The following is a 23,358-nucleotide window of genomic DNA, read 5'->3' on the forward strand; positions in this document are numbered from 1 at the left end:
TTTCCTCCATCTTTTTAAGTACTACTTCTGCTTTGTTGCCAAACAGGCGGTCTTGGTTTAAGGGAGCATCCAGCAATTTAGCTTTAACATGATCTGGCAAAGATTGCTCCTTAAGCCAAGCATGCCTTCTTAGTTTAGACTCAGTGACAGCAGCCCTGCAAGATGCCTCTAATGAATCAAAACCACATTGCAAAGTATGTTTTCCAACTTGTTTAGCAGAATGCATTAAATCCTGTAATTCTTTATTTTCAGCACAGTCAGGAATCACCATCATTTTCTGTTTAAGCAATCCAATAATATGCCGCTGATACTTTAACATATGAAACTGGCAGTTTAAGGCCCTAATGGACAAAGTTGCAGAAGTGTATGCCTTCTTACCTCATCTGTCCAGGGCCCTGGAATCTCTATCAGAGGGGGTAGGGTTTTTGGCAGTAGTAGCCTTAATGCCTTTGGGTCCTTGTGAAATGGTCTCAGGATCCGCAGTAGGATTTTTAAAGAGGAACTTGTGAGAGTCAAGTACCCTGTAATACCGGTCAGGTTTTCTGGGAGCCAGAGGTAAAGAGTCATGGGCCAGGCTAGATTCCAAGAAGGCATCATCTACAATGTACAGTACAGGAGGGATAGCTAAAGGCCTGTGTAGAGGTAGGAGTAAGAATTCCCTAAGCCTCTTTTTGGAGTCAGAGTAATCTTGGCTTTCCCAGCGGAAATGCTCTCTAAGGGTATGCAAGGTTTCACCAAAAGAGAAATCCTCTGGAGGGGAAGCAGAGGGAATGGAGTCCTCTGGATCAGAATCCTCATAGGTAGATAAGGAAAACTCGTTTTTTGCACGTTAATAAATTACATTTAGTGCCTTATCGTGAGCTTGTTTTTGCCCTGGTGACTCCGGTCTGGTGTGGCTGCTGTCTTTGGTGATATTAGTTTATTTGCAGCATTCTTTTGTGAGGTGTTCGTTATGGCAGCCAGCCCGGTTTCTCCTCTTGGGCAGGAGAGACAGAGGATTATGCCTGTCGACGGATCCAGGTCCGAAGGGGATGGATTAGTTCAGCTCACGGGCCAACTTACTACCCTTATAAACTTATTGACTCCAATTGGTTTGGGTATTAATAATATCCTCACAGAACAACGTAACCTTTCTAAATTGGTAACTCATTCTCAGGATATTTCTCCTACTACCGCTGAGTTGGATGGTCCGGTCCGTTTGCGAGTACACGCAAAACCAGGAAATAGTTCTTCTACTGACTTTAACAGTACCCCAGCTGTTTTGCGGGAGGCTGCTGTACCTTTGAATGCGGAAATACTAAGGGGTTCTGAAAATGAGGTTAACAACTGCCCTACCTCGTCCTTTACCGAATGGATGTTTACTAAACCTAAATTCCAGTACGAGGAGCACAATAACAGCCGTGCAGGTGGGGGATATAATTATATGGAGCTTCAACGGCGTTTTGAAAATGCACTTTACCGATACAGGACATTGGAGTTGGACAACTTATACCTACTAGAAAATCTCAATAAAGGTACTGTGCCTAAAGGTTTGAGGGTATACAAATATCCCAACCAGGTTATTCCTGGAAGCGAATTTCACAAAGATTTAATTGAAGCTTTTGACCAATGTGGTCGGAATATTGTTAAAGCTATTATAAAGAAGAACAGTCAAGAACTTTCTGTGTTACAGCAGGACATTTCCAATTATTTTAAACGCATGTCTGATGATTTATTGTTTGACTCTGTCAAATATCATGATATTAGGAGGGAGGTGGATTTGCACTGTGAGACTGTTTTGAACCGTAAATATAAAAAGTTGAGGAGAGATCTCCTAGAATATGAGCAAGGGCGACAATATCCTAGTCCACCACAAACTAGATGGCATCCATATCAACATACTAGGGAGCAGTCATTTTTATCGAATGGTTCTAACCCAGTTGAAATTGATGAAAATAGGGGTGAAATATTTCCTAATGAGGAAATTCAGGGAGAATGCTTTGAGGGGGAACCAGTATTACGTAGGTCTGAACGTATTCGCCAGCAGGGACAGCAGCCCCTTAACGATTATCACCCTTTAGACAGAGCCCCTCAAGAACGGAGGGGGGGTGGGGGGTTTCCTCAGGCATGGAAGAAAAACCGGAGGCAGGATTGTTAGAAACCGAGGAACATACTATGACCCCTTTAGGGCAGTATACCTTACATATTAAGGATAATTATCATATTTATAATTACAGTGGTTTTTTGGTTTCCGATACATGCTTTCAGTTGTTTACAAAAGGTTTCAAATTTGTGCCTAAAAAACGTAGTAATTTGATTCATGCCATTTTGGATTTAAAACTTTTTATACGTAAGCTTAATTTGGAAAATCTTTTGGGAAGTGTTTCTGGGACCTCTAGTTTTCACTTAAGAAAATCTAGTATTTTCAACCCTCCACTTCATCCACAGCTTAAAAATTTAGAACAAAGGATTGAAAATAGGTTTAGAAAAGAGCTGGGTTTGGATAGATTTGAGGCCAATTTAACTGTACAGGAAAGAGAACTATTGGAAAAGCTTAGTAAGGATCTCAACCCTGAGGGCCATGGAGCCTGACAAAGGTGGGGGGACGGTTATAATGGATAACCATCTGTATCAGTCTAAGATGTATGACATCTTGCACGATTATGATAAATATACCTCGGCCTCCCTCAATGAAATCCATGTGTCCTATCGTAAGATAGATTTGGCTATTCAGGACTTATTAGACCAGGAGGTGATTGAATTTCATACCTATACTTTTCTTTCCAATTCCGATCCTAGGGTACCCTCGATATTCGGGATACCCAAGGTGCACAAAAATCTCTCCGACCCGCCATTGAGGCCTATTGTAGCAGCCCAAGGCTCTAAGACCCATAATATTTCTAAATATGTGGATTGGAAACTTAAAGAGTTGTGGGGAAGACAGGAATATATTCTTAAAGATTCATGGGCCTTTTTACGTAGCATATCACCCCACTTATTTGAGAAAGAAATAGTATTTTTAACCATTGATGTGGTTGACCTCTTTTCCGTTATTCCTACTGATCTGGGACTGGAGTGGTTAGAGGAAGCCCTGTGGGAGTGCCCCCATATTAATAACAATGATGTTCATGCTATCATTGAGCTATTAGGACTGGTGTTAAAGAATAGCTTCGTTTTCTTTGCTGGCGAATATTTTCACCAGGTAACGGGGGTCTCCATGGGGGCCAATTGTGCTCCAACCTATGCGGACATCATTATGTATATATGGGAGAAGAAGTTTATTATGAACAGTCCTTTTTCTAACAATTGGAATTACTATTGTAGATTCCTCGACGATATATGTATTTTTTGGAATGGTTCAGTGGGGGACATTGAAAAATTTATTCAATATATACATACCACCACGACCTTTTTAAAGTTTACTCATCAAATAACCCATGATAGTGTAAATTATCTGGATGTGACACTTACCAAGGTGGGGGAGGGGGTTAAATCTTGTATTTACAGAAAACCCACCTTCTCCAACGGGTATTTACATTATTTGAGTTCCCATCCACACTTCCAGAAAAGAGGAATTCTTAAGGGGCAGTATGTCCGTGTTTCCCGAATGACTTCTTCGGATCAAGACTTCGGGTATGAATGTGAAGTGTTAAAATCCTTATTTTTGGAAAGGGGATATCCTATACAAATGGTAATGTCTGTACAAGAAGAGGTTATTGCAGCCCGTGACACTAGGTTTGGCCCAATTCTAGGAAAAATGTATACAGGCAATGAAGGTGGTTCCCTCAAGAGTAATGTAGAAAAGTTTTCTGGTAATTTTACCTTTATTACAGATTTTAGTGGTAATGCAACCCACCTTAGAAATATTGTCGAGAAGGAGTGGTACATGTTTCAGGAGTTAACTGACTTGGACACATTTAAAGATAGGCAGATAAAAACCATATTTAGGAGGGGACAAAACATGAAAAGAAAGATTGTTGGAAAAACAGGAGTATCCGTTGCAGACATCACGAACAAAAACAGGTACATATAAGTGTGGGCGTTGCTCTTCCTGTAAACATGTAATACAGGATAGTCATTTATATTTGGAGAGTCGAAATAGGGACATTAAGGCCATGGGCTATTATAATTGTATGTCCAGTGGATTAGTATATTTGGCTATATGTCAAAATTGTCCGGCATTTTATGTCGGAAAAACTGAACGACAGTTCAAAAGGCGTATATACGAGCATACCTACGACATTGCCAAACTTAAAATTACTAATGCACTGTATAAACACACTACTGTATGTGAAGGTGCTAAATTTTTGTTTTTTGTAATTGAGACTGTTCCAAGGGATACAAGGGGTGGACCCTGGGAGGCGAGTTTAGCCCATAGGGAAACATACTGGCAAATCCTATTAGAAGCTAATAAAGTGCCTGGGTTAAATGAGTCCATCTCTATAGTCCCCTATCTTAAGCTCAAAGCCCGACACATTTGATTAAGGGGTTAATAAAAATTAATTATTAATGGTAAAATTTATTGTTTTTATCTATATCTGATTATGGGTGTTTTGAAAAACCTGTATATTTGTATTCACAAATATTTTATTTAATTTTATGTGTTTAAAAATTTTAAAGATGGTTGACCATTTATCAATTTAAATGTGACAACATAATTGTTTGATTGAACTCATTTAGGGTGGGTATTTAAATTGTGTAATTTCGGATGTGTTTTATCTGATGAAGTCGCTTTTTAAGACGAAAACGTGTGTTGTGCTTGCTGCTGAAGGTTTTTGCACGTTAATAAATTACATTTAGTGCCTTATCGTGAGCGTGTTTTTGCCCTGGTGACTCCGGTCTGGTGTGGCTGCTGTCTTTGGTGATATTAGTTTATTTGCAGCATTCTTTTGTGAGGTGTTAGTTTAGACTCAGTGACAGCAGCCCTGCAAGATGCCTCTAATGAATCAAAACCACATTGCAAAGTATGTTTTCCAACTTGTTTAGCAGAATGCATTAAATCCTGTAATTCTTTATTTTCAGCACAGTCAGGAATCTCCATCAATTTCTGTTTAAGCAATCCAATAATATGCCTCTGATACTTTAACATATGAAACTGGCAGTTTAAGGCCCTAATAGACAAAGTTGCAGAAGTGTATACCTTCTTACATCATCTGTCCAGGGCCCTGGAATCTCTATCAGAGGGGGTAGGGTTTTTGGCAGTAGTAGCCTTAATGCCTTTGGGTCCTTGTGAAATGGTCTCAGGATCCGCAGTAGGATTTTTAAAGAGGAACTTGTGAGAGTCAAGTACCCTGTAATACCTGTCAGGTTTTCTGGGAGCCAGAGGTAAAGAGTCAGGGGCCAAGCTAGATTCCAAGAAGGCATCCTCTACAATGTCCAGTACAGGAGGGATAGCTAAAGGCCTGTGTAGAGGTAGGAGTAAGAATTCCCTAAGCCTCTTTTTGGAGTCAGAGTAATCTTGGCTTTCCCAGCGGAAATGCTCTCTAAGGGTATGCAAGGTTTCACCAAAAGAGAAATCCTCTGGAGGGGAAGCAGAGGGAATGGAGTCCTCTGGATCAGAATCCTCATAGGTAGATACGGACAACTCCTGGTCAGAGAAAACAGAAATTTCAGAATCCTGATCAGAAGACACAGAAGGAAAATCAGTTCTAGGTCTTTTAGAGGGAGAAGGGTGGCTTCCCCTGATTACAGTAATTAGGTCTTCAGCCATTCTTATCATTTGTTTTTTAGGCATAGGGGCCTGACCATGCAGTCTGGGCGTCGGTTTTCTAGGTATGGATCGAGTTTTAGGCCTTGAAGAAGAAGATGGCACCGGTTTAACATGCAAGTCAGTAGGCCTGAATACACCTTCAGAAGCTGGTGCCTGCACAGCAGCTCTGGACCCATCCAAGGTAGAGACATCCACAGGTTACACCAGTCAAAGAAGCATCTTGCAGCATACCAGATTCTAAATGGGTCTCAGTAGAAGCCTGCGAATCTGAAGTAGCGAGTATCAGGGGCTGTGAAAGCGCCTCACTGAGTACCGGCGAACTGGTGACTAGCTTAGGAGAAGCGTCGTCGGCAGCTTTGGACCTATGCAATGTGTCTCTGTCTTTATCTTTGCATTTTTTCGGAATGTCAGTAGTCGGTTGGCTTACCGAAGCTATTTCTGGATAATTGAACTGAGTACCAAAATATTTAGATGTAAAAATGAACCAACGACTAATAGTTTGAGGTTTGAATAAGGCACAGAACCGACCGTGAGGTACGTTGTGGTCTGGGCCTAAGCAAGGAATGCAGTACGAATGAAAATCTTTATGAGGTATTTGCTTTTCACAATAAATACCATTGTTAACTTTTACTGACATTGGTTTAGAGCAAGAAAAAGGATCCCCAATGGGGTACTTAGCTTAGTTGAAGACTTCGGATCTGAAACTCGAAAATGAAAATTTCAGGAGTCGACTTGCGAACTGCTTCAGGCACCGCATGGCAAGAAAGACTGATGTAATGGCATTGGCTGCATGCTTTATACCCCTGACTACCTGATGTCATAGAAGATGAGACAGCAGCCAATGCAGTACCCAAGACTTTGATAAGCAGGCTGACTGAGGGCTACTGCAAGCAGATATCCAAAATGTTATGACTGCAACAGTGAAACACGAAGAACATCTGTAGGCAGTAACACATGCATCCTCTAAAGCAGGCAGAACAGAAGAAATGGGTGTAGGATCTGGAAAATCCTTCAGTAAGAACTCAAAGTATTTTATGAGGGACTAAGAAACCTCAGTGATCTCCCATTGAAAACACTTGCAGATTCCAGCAACAGATTCATACTCTGAGAAAAAGAAACCCCCACAGAGAGAATCAGAAACTGAGCTTTCCACTGAGTCTCAATCAGAAATCTGAGGAAAAAAACTGTATCCAACCATGTATCTTTCTGTTCAGATTAAGATTCAATATCAGAATATTGAATCACTCCAGGAAAAGAGGTATCCAACCTTCTTTCACCAGAAACTCTGTTTCTTTTTGAAAGGAAAATGATGGCAACAGCATTATTAATGGCAGCTATGGTTTCTCCAGGATGGGTACAGCACAGATAATCCATCTCTGTTCCCTATTATCCCAGTACCAATGGATGAGTGGTTCTCCCTTGCCCAATGAGGGGGACCCCAGCAGCCCCAGAGGAAGTGGCTAACCCCTGGTCCATAGTGGCTGTAGGTGCTATACCACAGGGATCTGAGGTAAAAGAGGAGTGGTGGTATGAGGTACAATAAATGACTAGAGCAGTTACCCACCTGTGGCCGAGGCACATTTTCTAGCCTGCTGTGGCGGCAAAGTCTGTTTGCTTAATTTTTTTTATTTTGTGGTTGGAAGGACCATCCATGGGACCAGTAGTCTATTTTATGGTCAAGGTGAAAATGGTGTCTCTTTCCCAGGGAAGACGAACAGCAAATGTTAGTAAACACTACTAGTCTACAAAAGTGACATTTTTGACTTAAAGTGCTTTTTACTGAATGTTTATAACACTATAAAAATCCCACAGAAGTAAAATAAACAGTTTTTCCTCTCCACAGAAAAAACGTTTTCAGTTACTTTACAGCACATTTTAACTGACAGGAAAAGCAAGCACTCTATTTAAAATGTACGTTACAGTCTCATAACAGTATAATAAAACACATTTCTAGCTTTAAAATATCTTTCCTGAAGAGGAAAGTGACAAAACAGCAGCAAAAGTAAGAAAATGGAAGGTTTCTCCCAGAGGGAACTTATCTGCCCAGCAAAGGAACAGCACACGATAACTGTTGATCCTCAAAAGCCTCAGAGGAGCGTACTGTTGGAGGCATTAAAGCTCTAAAGGGCTTCACACCCAAACTTGTCTTTTAGTCATCTTAGCTTGAATGACAGTTTGGGAATATGGAGGGTGCCTTGAAGCTTTGTAAGCTGGCCAGCTGTTATATCCTTGTCAGGAAATAACCCATTTACAGCTAAGGCTACTGCAGCAGTCATCAGTATGATGAACATTTTTTGTTTCACTAATACTATGATTACAGCAGTCTAGAATGTTACTCGACAAGAAAACAGATCTGAAACTAATTTTATAACAGTATTCATCTTGATAACATGGACATACTGACTTTGCTTTTAAAAATTGCAGCATCACAGCTAGTTGTAGTAGGTGCTCATAGTGCATTACACACATACATACTTGGCAGTCTGTAATCTGCAGCCTATAAACATCACCTCAGTATCTGGATTTATATGCATAAACTCAAGAATTCCCTTTTAGAGACCCTACACACTCTTCAAGGATTACTTATTTTACTGTAGTCTCGTACAGCTTCATTTTCTTTGGATTCTTTCAGGAAATGGGAAAAAAATCTATATTTATGAGCATGCATTTCTCTGTCCTTTCTTTAATGAAAATGTAATTTTCTAATGTACACTATTACCATGGAGAGACAACTAGAAAATGCTTGCTAACTGCACTACGTACACTGAAATCATACTTTCCTGGTTATTTAATGCTATTGTCTTCTGTACCCCCCCCCCCCTCATTAACAGCAATGTATGGCCACCCCCTTTTCTTCTGAGTTCTCTTCACTTGGGTAACTACCTGCATTCACTGCTAGTTAAGATACATTTTACTATTTTACAAACTGCATGGATCCCTACATATTTTCAGCTCTCTATATATATGTACATGTAGAATCAGGTGCTATTTGAATGAATTACCTGATGCAACAAGCAGGAATTATACAGGCGTGTCTTAATTCATATAAACAACAAAAGCAGCAACTGGCAGAGTGGTTAAACTGCTATCTCAAATTCTTAGTTCTCAGGTTTCTTTCCCTCCTAAAATGCTAGTCTGTAGAGTGTTCTTTGTGGCTCTGTGGGTCCTTGAACGGTGCACTAACTTCCTGCCAAAGAAATGCCATTTGGTGAGTCCTAATCCTTTTAAAATGTGCTTGAGTGTGGTTATGGTTTGCAACTACAGTCATTAAAACAAAGTATTAAGTGAAAAACACTATGTTTTAATGACTGTCATGCCTTATTAACTTTTCACTTAAATGTAGGAAGTTGACAGCATTTACACAGTAAAGGTAGTAATTCTGTCCCATCTGTTCAAGAGTCAGTAAGGTATGACAGTGTCAAAAACACTGTATTAACATTTTTCACTTAATACTTTGTTTAAAAACTGTCATGCTGTATTAGTACAGTATACCATATTACTCGTGCCTAAGTTGACCTCCTACTCTAAGTTGTGTTTTTTTTTTTTACATAAATTTCTCATACCTTGCATGAGTATATATTGTTGGCTGACTAGATACACCAAGAAACCATCTACACTTTGGAACTCTTCTCCCTTAACTCTCAATGTAAAGGAACGTCTGGATCAATGGTATTACCGTGGTCAATCAAACTGAATTAATTAATTAATCTCTGCTAAAGTAGTGTGCAACTTTTAAGCCCTATTGGATACACAGAATATTCTACAAACTTTATGGAATAATAATAACGCAGCATACCCTGTCTCATTTAGAACCTCTTGTGTACTACAAAGAATGTCTAGCTCCCCGAAAGTGGCTGAAATGGATCCAGCTGGATTAGTTCACTAAACAAAGACAATTAATTAACTGATAATGTTTTACAGACTTAGAAGTGAAAATTAATCACAATATAAAAACAGCTATTTTCACAAATATATATATTATAGCTGCAGAATTAACAAGGTCATTTTTAACATTTGGCCAGAGTGTTGGTAGAACAAACAAACTGACCAACTGTGATTGCTTTTTTATTTCTACAGTCGTGGCAACATGCACATAAATCTGATGCCTAAACAGCCCACTGTGGAGGCTTTACTGCAGATAAAATGCCAATAACTATTGCACATAACCCTGCAGAGCCATTCACATCTGAATCTGTGATGCTTGTTTACTGCATGCAACTACAAAAAGGCAAGGCTAATGAACTGATGGTAAAAATTTAAGAGAGAAATTTAGCAATATGTCAGATTTCACAAAAAAGCTGCTGTGACTTGAACATTCAGAAACGGACACTTATTTGCAGTCATGTTTCTAGTGGCCTTGCAAAATGAACCTTTGGGCTGGCTTCTTACCTTGGCATTCAGCTTCTGTAAACTTGACTTAGACTGGAAAATGCGATAATCATTCTTCTTATGCCTATAACAAAGAGAAGAATACGATTTTAAACCACATTTGGCTCATTCTATGGGCACATACATAGGAAACTAGTAAGTCCTAGTGTTCTCATCTTTACAATGCATTATAACAATGGCTATTCATGTAATACAGAGTTTGTTGTTATACACTGTGGTAGAAACTGCAAGCCCAGATGAAGGCTACTTTGAAGAACCAATACATACACTAGCTACAGTGGCACTTGCCTTTCTGGATCATCTGTTCCAATTTTCTCCAAGATGATAACATTTTTGTTGATATACCTTTTAACAAATAATTAAATGTTTACATCTGTTGAAAAGTGTCTTTACATATGTAAATCAACATATTACCCTGAAAGAAATGTATAGTAATACTACAGATTACCATATGTTCGATTCTAGCTTGAAATGTTTAATTTTGCTAGCATTCTTTATGCTTAATTCACTATAAGACTAACCCGAGTAGAATTTTGAGGTTATTCAGCTCTATTATGTTTTTATCTTTTACAGGTTAAACGAATGTGGCTTCATCTGCATTGAAGATGTATGTTTTTATACCAAAATGTATTTAAGATGGAGATCTGATCATACTGTTGAACTAGTTAAAGAAATAAAACATAGTCCTATAGTGCTTAGCTCTTCATGGATGCACTGTTTCTGCATTCTTCCTCCCCCATCTATGACATGTACTCGTGGCAGAGTATGCACAACAAAAATAACAGACTTTCTTGCCACATCAGTTTACCTAGAAAAGGACCCTCCCTGCTGGGTGCTTGTGGTTCACCTTATGCATCCATTACTGTCTGGTTCATAGGTTGGTACTAGGCTATCAGCCCTAGGGCCTATACAAGCCTAGCCATAACAATTCCCTGGCTATTTCTTTCCACACTATTTACTTCCCTGGACCCCTGTCTAGCAGTCTGTCTTTCTTTGTAAGATTCCATGCCCACAGTTTCATACACCCAGAGCTGATGCCCGCCATAATTTCACATGCTGGCTGGATCAGCTTCGGCCACTTACACAGCACTCTTCCTGCAAATTAACAAATAACAAGGATCTGACATCTATGCGACCAACAAATAACATACAAATATCTATCTACCCAAAACTACATGGAATTACAACAGTTGGGGCTGAATGGAGGGGTTACCCCATTCATGACCCATCAACTAGGGTCCTTTAAAGTTCAAGTGATTAAGAATGTTAACTGGTACATAAAGTACAGTTGTGTACCTACCATAAATGTAGATGTTCGAGTGTATTCACCGTTGTAGTCATTACACTTGGGTTATCCTGCTGGCAGGCTACCTGCAGTCGGCCTGAATTCCAAAGTCTAGGTCCAGCATCGGTTGCTGTCTCCACTTCCCTGACGTCAGTGCGCCAGGGGTATAAAAGATGCAGCCAACGCCATTTTCTTCAAGGTTTTCTTGCCCCAGATGTCAGGTGCCCCCAAACAGGTAGGCTAAAAATTATGCCAATAAGTATGCATGCACTAAAATAAATATTTCCTTCATCTACAAGCAAATACACTGCATAGGTTGTATAGGATAGAGAAGTACAGATAAGTCCCAGCAAAGAAAAGGGGGGTGGTGGGTGGTTAACCTGGACTGCAACAGTGAATACTCTCGAACATCTACATTTATGGTAGGTACACAACTGTACTATGCTCATCGTGTTTCACTGTTGTAGTCATTACACTTGGGTTGAATCCCAAAGCTGAGGTTGGGTGGATGGATCTAAATAGGATTAGAAGAGGCTATAAGGCCCTGCAGAACTGCAGTGGCAAAGCCTGCTCTGGATTTAGAGTAGAGAGGTAAGTGGTAGTGCTTGGTAAAAGGGTGCACCTAACTCCAGGTTGCAGCCTCTAAAATGTCTTTGGTTGGTACCCCTCTGAGGAAGGCTGCTGAAGTGGCTGCTGCTCTGGTTGAATGTGGCCTAATGCTCTTAGGCACTGATTTGCCATGTTGTGAATAGCAGAAACAAATGCAGTGGCCTATCCACTTTGAAATGGTCTGCTTTGAGATAGCCTTTCCTTGTGATCCTGCAGCATATGCCACTAAGAGTTGCTCAGTCTTTCTGAAAGCTTTAGTTCTGTCCAAGTAGATGCGCAGCTGTCTGTGTATGTCAAAAGAATGCAGGAGTCCCTCACCCCTATTCTGTGGGTTTGGATAAAAAGTAGGCAAATGAATGGTTTGGTTAAGGGCCACACTGGAAACTACTTTAGGCATAAATGTCAGGTTCGTCCTCAGAGAAACCCTATCTGGATGGAAAATGATAAAAGGTTCCACAGCCATGAGTGCCTGCAACTCTGAGACTTGTCTTGCAGAGGTTATTGCTAGGAGCAGAGCTGTTTTCCAAGATAAGAACTTTATTTCAGCTGTAATGGCTGGCTCAAAAGGTGGCAGTGTGAGTTTTTCCAAGACATAATTGAGGTCCCATGCAGGTACTTGTGCTCTCCTTGGGGGTCTTATGTTTTTGGCCCCTCTGAGGTACTGCCTTAGCAACGGATGTGAAAAAATAGGTGATTCCGTATTGTAATGAGCTGAAATGGCAGAGGCATGGATTTTAATTGATGAAAAGGATAGGCCTTTGTCCAGCATCTCAGTTAGGTATTGTAAAATCTGAGAAATATTTGGTAAAAACGTGTCAGTTCCTTGTGCCTGGTTCCAAGCACAGAATCTTTTCCATTTTTCTGCATAAGATTTTCTGGTACTGGGCCTCCTGGCCTCCAAAATAACCTCCATCACCGCTTTAGAGAGAGGTGTGTTCTGAACGGCTACATTATCCACCATGCTGCCAGATTTAGGGTTCTGAGTTGGCTGTGCAGGATCTGATTGTTTCATTGGGTCAGTAAGTGAGGAATCAGAGGCAATTTCCAGGCTGGGCCTTGAGACAAGCTCTTTAGGATTGGGTACCAGTGCTGGCGGGGCCAGTCTGGAGCAATCAGAATCATTTTTGGCTTCTCTTGTCTGACCTTTAGAAGTACCTTGGGGAGGAGAGGCAGTGGAGGAAAGGCATATACTGTTAGGTTTTTCCAGCTGAAGGATAAGGCATCCACTTTCCATGCTTTCTTGTGATAAGTCCTTGTGCAGAATCTCTGTAGTTGGCAGTTGTGAGTGGAGGCAAATAGATCTATGTCTGAGCATCCCCAATTCTTTATCATGCTGAAGACTTGTGGATCCAGTTTCCACTCGTGGGGATCCGTGAGGTTTCTTCTTAGTTCGTCTGCCAGAGTATTTTTCTTTCCTGGCAGGAATTGTGCTTGCAGGTGTACTTGATGAGTCAATGCTGTGTCCCACAAAGTCATGGCTTGTCTGCAGAGGGGGTAGGAATGTGTGCCTCCCTGCTTGTTTATATACCACATGACCGTGGTATTGTCTGTCTTTATCAGTAGTTGTCCTGGATGAAGTAGATCCTTGAAATCTGTCAGGGCATTTTGAACACTAGCATCTCTTTTTGATTGATATGAAGATGCATTTGGCTTGTGGACCATGTGCCCTTAATACATTTTCCTGCCATGTGGGCCCCCCAGGCATAATCTGATGCATCTGTTGTTAGTGACTGCCTGGCTGTGAGTAGGGTGAATGGCTATCCCTTGTGGTGACAGGCCTGTGCCCACCATCGAAACTCCTGTTGCAGGCAAGGAACGAGGGTAATTAATGTTTCCAGACTGTGACAATGTTGAGTCCACACACTTTTTAGATACCACTGTAGTTTCCTCATATGCAGTCTGGCATATGGAATTAGCAGAATGCAGGATGCCATGAAGCCCAAAGCCTGCTGAATTTTTCTTGCAGATAACTGGGTCTTTGTTGCCAACATTTGGAAGTAAGAAGTCACTTGCCTTTGTCTGGCGTGAGATAAGCCATCTGGGCAGTTGTATGTAAGCTTGCACCCAGGAATATCATCTCTTGAGAGGGTACTAGTTTTGATTTATTTTCGTTTACTGTGTACCCTAGGCAAATTAATAATCTTTTTACAAACGCCAGATGCTTCAGTAGAATGTCCTTGTTCTCTGCTTGAATAAGGCAATCATCCAAGTAAGGATATATTTGAATTCCTCTTTGTCTGCAAAATGCAATTACTGGTGCCAGGCATTTTGTGAAGACCCTGGACGCAGTAGATAAGCCAAAGGGCAGTGCAGAGAATTGGTAGTGCATTGAGCCAGCTATGAATCTGAGGTATCTTCTGCAAGATTGTCTGATTGGTACATGCAGGTATGCCTCTTTTAGGTCCAAAGTTACAAGCCAAGCCTTCTTGCCCAGCATGGGCAGAAGCTGTTGCAGAGTCAACATTTTGAATTTTGTGACGTCCAGAAATGTATTTAGCATAGACAGATCCAGTATTGGTCTCCAGGCTTTGTCCTTTCTGGGTACCAAGAAAAGTATTGAGTAAAATCCTTGTCCCTGCTCTTGCTGTGGTACTTGCTGAATGGCCCTCATTGTCCATGAGGGATGAAACTTGTTTTTATGCCTCTGCCCATTGATTGTGTGGCAGGTCTGGCATACCTTTTGCCCTTGGCAGGGTGTGAAAGTGGAACCTGTAGCCCTGGGACACTATATTTAAGACCCATTTGTCATGGGTGATCATGTGCCAATTTTGAGAAAAAAGTGTTAGTTTTCCCCCTAAGGGGGCTGCCAAAAGATAAGTGCTTGGTGCTGGCAGAGAAAAGTCATTGGGACTGTTTCCTCTATGGCTGTGAGTTGTCTTCTCCGCTTTTGGAGGTAGAAGCGTCCCACTGTTTAGGCCTGTATGAGCCCTGGGGCTGGGATCTGCCTCTGGGGCATCTGTATCTTCCTCTTTGTGGCCTGTCTGACACTGGAAAGGACCAATTCCTTGTACGCCAATTCCTGCCAAATCTGTGTGGCTGTACCTGTAAGAAATCCTTTACTGTTTGCATAGATTTTGCTTTGTCCTCCATTTTCAATACCTCCTCTGCTTTAACACCAAATAAAGTATCATGCTGTAATGGAGCATCTAATAATTTCGCTTTAACATGATCAAGCAGATTCTGTTCCTTTAACCAAGCATGCCTCCTAATGACAGAACCTGTGACTGCAGTCCTGCAAGAGGCCTCCAGAGAATCAAAACCACATTGCAATGTATGCTTTCCCACTTGTTCAGTTGCATGCAATAAATCCTGCATTTCCTTATTTTCTGCACAATCAGAATTTGACAACATTTTCTGTTTTAGCAGTGACATTAAGTATTGCTGATATTTAAGCATATGAAATTGACAATTTAAAGCCCTCACAGCCAAAGTAGCAGAAGTGTAAACCTTTTAACCCCATCTGTCTAGCGCCCTTGAATCCCTATCAGAGGGGATAGGTTTTTTTGCAGTAGAAGCCTTGACCCCTTCGGGACCCTGAGATATAGTTTCTGGGTCAGCAGCAGGGTTTTTATAAAGAAATTTATGTGAATCTGGAACCCTGTAGTATCTGTCTGGTTTAACAGGGGCAGGGGGTAAAGAGTCAGGAGAAAGGCCGGTCTCTGAAAATACATCATCTACAATGTCTAACACAGGGGGGATAGCCAGAGGCCTGTGTTGAGGTAATAAAAGAAAATCTCTAAGCCTTTTCTTAGATTTTGAGTAGTCTTGGCTCTCCCAGTGGAAGTGCTCCCTCATGGTATGCAGGGTTTCCCCAAAAGAATAATCCTCAGGCAGAGAGGCTGAAGGGATGGATTCTTCAGCATCAGAATCTTCATAAGGAGGCAGAGAGTATTTCTGTTCAGAAGAGGAGTCAGAGGAAATGGAAACCTGATCTGAAGATTCAAATTCTGTCTCTTGCCTAAGCCTCTTGTCAGGAAGGGGATGGGAACCCCTGATCAAGGTAATTAGGTCTTCGGCCATTTTGAGCCTCTGCTTTTTAGGCATGGAAGTCTGTCCAGGAGAATGCTGCACTTGTTTCTTTGTCTTTAGAACTGCTTTAGTCTTTGCTTTGGAAGCTGAAGTAGGCTTTACATATAACTGCGTAGGTCTGAAAACACCCTCAGAAGCCGATGCCTGCTCAGCGGCTCCGGACTCATCTGAGGTAATAATTTCCGAGTGTCCAATACCTGGAGTATCCAGAGGCCTAGCTGGCTCCATGTGGGAGTCGTCAGCAGCCTGTGGCTCTGAAGTCAGGGGCTGCAAAAGCACCTCACTGAGAACCGGCAACTGGCCTAGAAGAGGCTTTGTCGTCGGTTTTGGACCTCGGATGCCTGTCCTTTTCTTTGTCTTTGCACGTTTTATGAACTCCGGTCGTCGGTTGTTCCGACGGCATTATATAGTTAAATCTTCGGCCAAAATAATGTAAAGCAAAATCGAACAGACGCTTAATAGTGCGTTGGTTGAATCTAGCACAAAACTGACAACTAGCAACGTTGTGGTCAAGGCCTAGGCAAGGAATACAATAAGAATGAAAATCCTTATGAGGTATTTGCTTCCCATAAGAAATACAATTGTTAACTTTTACTGACATCGGTCTGGAGCAAGAAAAAGTTTCGGGGTACTTAGCTTTATTGAAGACTTTGGATCTGAAATTCAAATTCGAAAATCTCAGGAGTTGGCCGACTGGCACTTGCGAACTGCTTTTGCTTAGGGCACCGCGCGGCAAGAAAGACTGAAGAAAATGGTGTTGGCTGCATTTTTAATACCCCTGGCGCACTGTCAGGGAAGAGGCGACAGCAACCGACGCCGGACCTAGACTTTGGAATTCAGGCCGACTGTGGGTAGCCTGCCAGCAGGATAACCCAAGTGTAATGACTGCAACAGTGAAACACGATGAACATCACTGACTACCTTTCCTTGAGGAGTCAGTGGTTGGGATGAATTTCAAGTGTAAAACTAAAGACAGCCTGAAAGAATCACAGACATACAAAAGAAAATCCCCAGCTCTTGGAATCATAGTCGAGGCAGTAAATCTTGGAGAAGGTTCTGCAGTGAGGAGCAAGTAGCTATACCGTGTGTGTATCTGCAACAGTGAGTAGCTATAGTGTGTGCATCTGCAACATTAAGTAGCTATAGTGTATCTGAAACAGTAAGGAGCTATAGTGTATCTGCAACAGTAAGTAGATATATAGTGCATGTATCTGCAACAGTAAGTAGTTATAGTGTGTGTATCTGCAACAGTAAGTAGATATATAGTGCGTGTATCTGCAACGGTAAGTAGATACATAGTGTGTGTATCTGCAACAGTAAGTAGCCATATAGTGTGCATATCTGCAACAGTAAGTAGCTATAGTGTGTGCATCTGCAACAGTAAGTAGCTACTGTGTGTGCATCTGCAACAGTAAGTAGCTATAGTGTATCTTGCAACAGTAAGTAGCTATAGTGTGTGTATCTGCAACAGTAAGTAGCTATATAGTGCATGTATCTGCAACAGATATTCTTGAAGCAAGTTCCAGGGGCTGGAAGCAATATTTTGGAAAAAGATGATGCAACCAACAATCTACGCGGAAAGATTATTTTTTTTGGTAACTGCAAGCCTTTCCCTGCTTGAAGCAAAGGAGCTGGACAGCCATTTGGTTGTCTTACTAAACATATGTGTACCAATGTCAGCTAAAACCAGAACTGGTGATTCACAGAGTGAGTGAGAAGGGATCTTTCTACAATAGTTTATGCCTTAGCAAAAAATTAGGGACAGGAATACATTACTTCAAGGCTAATTTGGAAATCATGTCCATAGCGAAACATGGGTTATTCTTAAGGATTACCGCAATCCTGCATTTTCTAATAATTGATGGCCTGAAGCTTCAAGACCCTTAAAGAACAAATGCAGGTCACCAAAAGGGTGCTTTCCAAAAGACAAAATACAACATTGGTGCTCTCAAGGGCTTATGAAATGGTGGCCAGGCAAACCTGTCATTCATGGTGGTTCAGATTTCATGAAAAGTTAGGATTCTTAATAGGACAATGGATATGTAACACTCCTATAAGGAACTCTTTGGCCAGAGAAGAGCTGGATGTCATTACATTTCTGCATTCCATATGGTTATGCCAGGAAGAAAAGGCTAACATCCACATCCCTACATATGGGATAACTAAAAATAAAGTCCAAAAAGTATCTGTGATAAGTCAGGATCATCTGCAAGCTGTACTGCTCAAACTGAGAACTATTTCCACTTGCATAAATAAGCTTCCCAAGTGAAAAGCTTTATTGCTGCCTAATCTCGGAGATTCTGGCCAGAAGACTTGTGAGAATAAAATTACTACAATCAGCAACCAAGCTCTGAGGTGGACACCTTTGGCTTGGACAAGGGGTGTTCCTTATACAGCTAAGGACCAAAAAATCTGAAAATATTCCATTCACAGCCACCAAGGGGTAAATGAGAATGAGTTCTGCTCTTCCTTCTCTGAATTTTATGAGGAGGCATGGAATCAAAAGGAAAGGCATGAAAACATACAAAGTCACCCATACCAGGGGATGGGCGATGCATCAACCACTACTGCCTCTCTCCATACTGCACCAGACAGAACAGAGAAGAGCTGTGCTACCACAAGTTGTAAAAAGGTTGAGCTCCAGAGTGTCCCACCTCTGGAAAACCTAAGCCAGGTAGATTCCAAACAGACGTCAAAAATGGAAAGGTGATGCCGCAGTCTATGGCATCACCGCCCTAGACATGAAGTACAACCACATGCTTCCGTGCTTGTTTAGATACCGCATGATGGACTGGCTGTTTGACCAGAGGAGGAGATGCACCAGAAACAGCTTAGCATTGAAGAGCTTCAGGGCCAGAAAGAATGCCTATAGCTCTATATGGCTTAAGTGAAGCCTACTCTTCAGGTGGGGCCATACCCCTTTGTGAAGTGGGAGATCAGGGATAAGCTCTATTCCCTGTAAAGCATACGCCATTGAAACCTGTCATGGGTTCAGATGCAGGAAAGAAATGCCTGTCAAAATGCTGGGGGAGCCTCTCCAGCACTACTGGGCCAAGGCACAGGAGTCTGATATTAGGAGAAGCTCCTTAAATGTGTGTCGAGTCTATAAGCCAGTGACACTTCGCACAGGAGTCTGATATTAGGAGAAGCTCCTTAAATGTGTGTCGAGTCTATAAGCCAGTGACACTTCGCACAGGAGTCTGATATTAGGAGAAGCTCCTTAAATGTGTGTCGAGTCTATAAGCCAGTGACACTTCGCACAGGAGTCTGATATTAGGAGAAGCTCCTTAAATGTGTGTCGAGTCTATAAGCCAGTGACACTTCGCACAGGAGTCTGATATTAGGAGAAGCTCCTTAAATGTGTGTCGAGTCTATAAGCCAGTGACACTTCGCACAGGAGTCTGATATTAGGAGAAGCTCCTTAAATGTGTGTCGAGTCTATAAGCCAGTGACACTTCGCTCAGGAGTCTGACATTAGAAGTTGTTCCTTAAATGTGTGTCGAGTCTATAAGCCAGTGACACTTCGCAATCCACTGCAACACACACCCTTGGATGTGCATAAAACATAAGATATCTGATTTGTCAGATACTTATAGAGTCAATGTACATGGCTAAAACCAGGTGACAGGAACAAGACAGAACACAGCCTTCACAAACGCCATACAACTCTCCAACCTTACCAGCCATAAGAAATGGGGTGCTGCTTTCTCTTAAAAAATAAAGCAAAACTTATTTAAAAAGCAGCTACTAACTGCTATTTATTTTCATAATCATTTATTTATTCTTATGTTTTAATGTTTTACTTCAATTTATTTTCAGAATTCTGTGGGATTTGTGCTAAACACCATCCTGGATATATGATAAGCCTTTAGCACTAGCCATAGCATATGTTACTGCTTACATACACTTATCAAAATCACACATGAGCACGAACAATTCTTTAAAAAAATAAATGGTTTTAGGTTTAGATCAAGCATACTAAACACAAACCACATCATCAAAATGCAGTTCTTTTTCAAAGCCTCAAATGATTCAGCTAAAATGGGATCTTAAAATGTAAATACTTAACCACTCACCACATACAAAAGTAACATGACAATGACACAATGAAGAAAGCTACATACAAATAAAAATACTTAAAAAAATACACTTCAACTGTATCACAAATTATGTAATACTGCATAAACATTAAGTGCCTCCTAGTACACCATAAACTATACAATGTGCATAAAAAAGAAAATATAATTATTTTAAATTCTAATCCAGAAGCACAATTAAAACAGGAGTAGTTGTCACCAAGCTCAGTGCAAGGGAATAATTTAACAACTAGTCTTTGCCTACATAAATGTACTGATGTGAACACAAAGTTCATACTAGGAAGGTCCTCCCCTTAGACTGTTAAAATTTCAGTTACTCTTTCTTTCATGTCTTTCCAGTGTTTAGTGCACACTGCAATAAAAATGTATTCATCCATTTTGTTACATAGTACTTTTGAAATCATATGTATCTGGGCAAGCCTAACAATTACTGGTTGCCTACAAACCACATCTCAGGAATGCTTCTGTATTGCTCCTGTTGAGAGAGGGAGCACAGTGACAGTATTTTCTAGACTTCCTGGTGATGACAGATTGCTGAAAAGCTGAAAACTGCTTCTGCAGAGCCATCTTGGGATTAGCACTACTGTTTTGCTCCTGATACAAGAAGGAGCACAGAAACACTGCTTCCTAACTGTGATTGGATAGCGTAAATGGGACTTCCCTGACTGGTTGGGCTTTGGACCATATTGCAGCTTGGATCTCTTGGACTGAGCTGCTGTATGTGCCCTCCAGGGCATCTACCAGTGAAAACTGCAACAAGCCTGCAGACCCACAGAACATTAAGATGAGACTGCGAATCACCAAAGAGCCTGTCACCTGCTTAAGAATCAGCTTGGGATTAGTGTGGATGTTTTGCATCTGGTGAGGGAAGAAGCACAGGGACAGTGATGCCTAGCAGAGTGCAGCTATGGAGAAATCGGCTTTGGTGGTAGTCATGCAGTAGCCAATACGCAAATCATCACTATTTCTCATTCTTGGTGAAACTAACAAGTGCCTACATTAAAGAAATTTTCTTGAAATTAGTTTACTGGTTGCTTCTGGTGTCTTAAGGTTTACAGGGTACTTGTGGGCTTAACTTAATCTTCTTCTTCTTTTGGCTTTTCCCCAGTTAGGGGTCACCACAGCGGATCACCTCTCCATTCATGATTGGCAGTAGAGTTTCAGTGTCGAGTTGCCAGCCCAACGCCCAACCTTCCACAGAAGGCACACACATGCACACACTCATGCCTAGGGCCAATTTAGTGTGTCCAATTCATCTACAGCATGTTTTTGGGATGTGGGAGGAAACTGGAGCACCCGGAGGAAACCTACGTGACCACAGGGAGGACATGCAGACTCCACACAGAAGGCACCCCAGCCGAGGATCAAACCAGAGAGCCTCTTGCTGTGAGGCGACAATGCTAACCACTGCACCTCCGTGGTTGCCCTTGTGAGCTTAACTTAATAGTGAGGCTAAATTTAAGTGCCTTGCTATTGGTTGGTGTGCTCCACTGAGCTTTTTGTTGCTTATTTTCTGTGTTATAAATAAGGCAATTCAGCTTGATCCTGCCCATTGCAGAGACACTACACGCTGCACTGTAGACAGAGGCATTTAACCTTCTCTATATAACATCCTCCCCCAATGTCTAGTGTATTTTACATAGTCAGTAGTTGCACACGGAGGCTGTGGTTTGCACTAAGTAGTACGCTGCCCTTCATGTGTGGACCTGGATTGTTTGTTTTAGCCAGTACCTCCAGTAAATCAAATCCAAAATTCAAAACCACAACCCCCCTACAACCTAGATTAGTAAGCACCTGGAACCAAGGATTTGTATTTTTAGATTGTCGCTGCAGCCAGCCAAGGTGAAATGGGCACCCTAAGACAATACAGCAGTTGTCTCATATTTACTAACAACCACCAACTACTTAAATCAGTGGACATAGTGTGTGAGGTATGTAGTTATATAAGCAGAGGTCCATGAAGATAAAGCTCCACATATCAGGCAAGTACATTTAAGGATTAAAAAAATGACATTTTGTAAAATAAATTGAGTTTACATGAAAACACAATTATATGAATTCATCTAGAGCACATTATGTAACATACAGTAGCCTATTTTAAGGAATTTTTTTTTTTCAAATGCAGAGAAATTACGCAGATAGACAGTGGAAGTATTAAGTAATGCACTTATCAGAAGTACAGAGAAGGGTTGCAAAGACAGCAAGGGATTTAGCAGGAGGTAGAAATCAAGAGGAAAGTAGTTATGTGAAACATTAAGTAGATTGAGGTAGAGAGCTTGTAAAGACCTGTGTTAAAGAAAATAGAGGTAGTGGCAGTTTCCTGGGAAATGGAAGTTTTGTAGGTGAGAAAGTAGGTAGTGGGTGGAGTGGCAGTCTGTAAAAGAATAGTGTAAATGACAGTTGTGGGAGAATATATAATGAAATTTCTTAGTGATAGAAATATAAAGTTACATGTGTAGGATTAGGGTCAGAAAGGTTAAGAAAGGGGAGTGTAACTGATACTGGAGTTCAGGTTGAGTGATGGTGGTGAGGGGGTAGCCTGGGGTACTGCATGACCACAACCAATTATTTAGCAGGTGTTTCTATAGTGATGTTTTGAAGCCATGCAGTGTGTCTCTACCTGCCTTATTTTAGGGCTGGGGATATGGTTTCAGATTTTGCTACCTGGTTAGAGAGTATAGTGAGTCCCTGCACTGTTATTTGATTTTGTGATGGACAGAAAAGCTTTGCTATTGGATTGTAGCTCTTGATTAGTGGTATAGGTTGTAGTTTTCCTTTTTGAGCTGGTCATTTTTCTGGAGAGCTTATTAGTTTCTGGGCTGTAATAAGATGATGGTAGTTGAGGTGGATTTTAAGTTCTAGCCTGTTAAGGCTTTTTAGTGCTGTGCAATGATTTTTTGGGGGGCATTATTTGTAGCAAATTTTTGGTATAGGCTGTCTCTAGTTTATTTGTGATGGTTTAAGTTAAGACTTGCAAACATGGGTGAGGCACATGGAAGTGTTTTTTTTTCTGGACTTATTAGTGAGGAATTTCCTAGCCTTCTACCGGGATCCTAGTTTCCAGTTTTTTTTTATATCTAGGAGTAGGTGTTGGTCATACCTGAGATTATCATCAAGCATTAGTCCAAGGAGTTTTGCCTGTGTGACATATTATATTTTTGTTTTGTTGGCTGGCAGGATATGAAAAAAATGTTTTTGATTTGAGTAGTTTTGGGGGATAAAAACATTGGTTCCTTTTTGTTTTTCTTATTTAAGAGCAA

The 23,358-nt window shown here is 41.2% G+C and overlaps 1 protein-coding gene across 1 annotated transcript in view; it reads right to left on the reverse strand.

Annotated features, from left to right (window-relative positions):
* LOC122799790 (F-BAR and double SH3 domains protein 2-like) overlaps nt 1-23,358 on the reverse strand; it is a 1,119,909-nt gene that overhangs the window by 868,570 nt on the left and 227,981 nt on the right. The window contains exon 3 of the mRNA XM_044069087.1: nt 10,079-10,142. Coding sequence (XP_043925022.1) covers nt 10,079-10,142 — 64 coding nt within the window. The remainder of the gene's footprint in view (nt 1-10,078; nt 10,143-23,358) is intronic.

Source organism: Protopterus annectens, chromosome 4.part0 (genome assembly GCF_019279795.1).
Source record: "Protopterus annectens isolate FY-2018-M chromosome 4.part0, PAN1.0, whole genome shotgun sequence".
Taxonomy (NCBI): Eukaryota; Metazoa; Chordata; order Ceratodontiformes; family Protopteridae; genus Protopterus; species Protopterus annectens.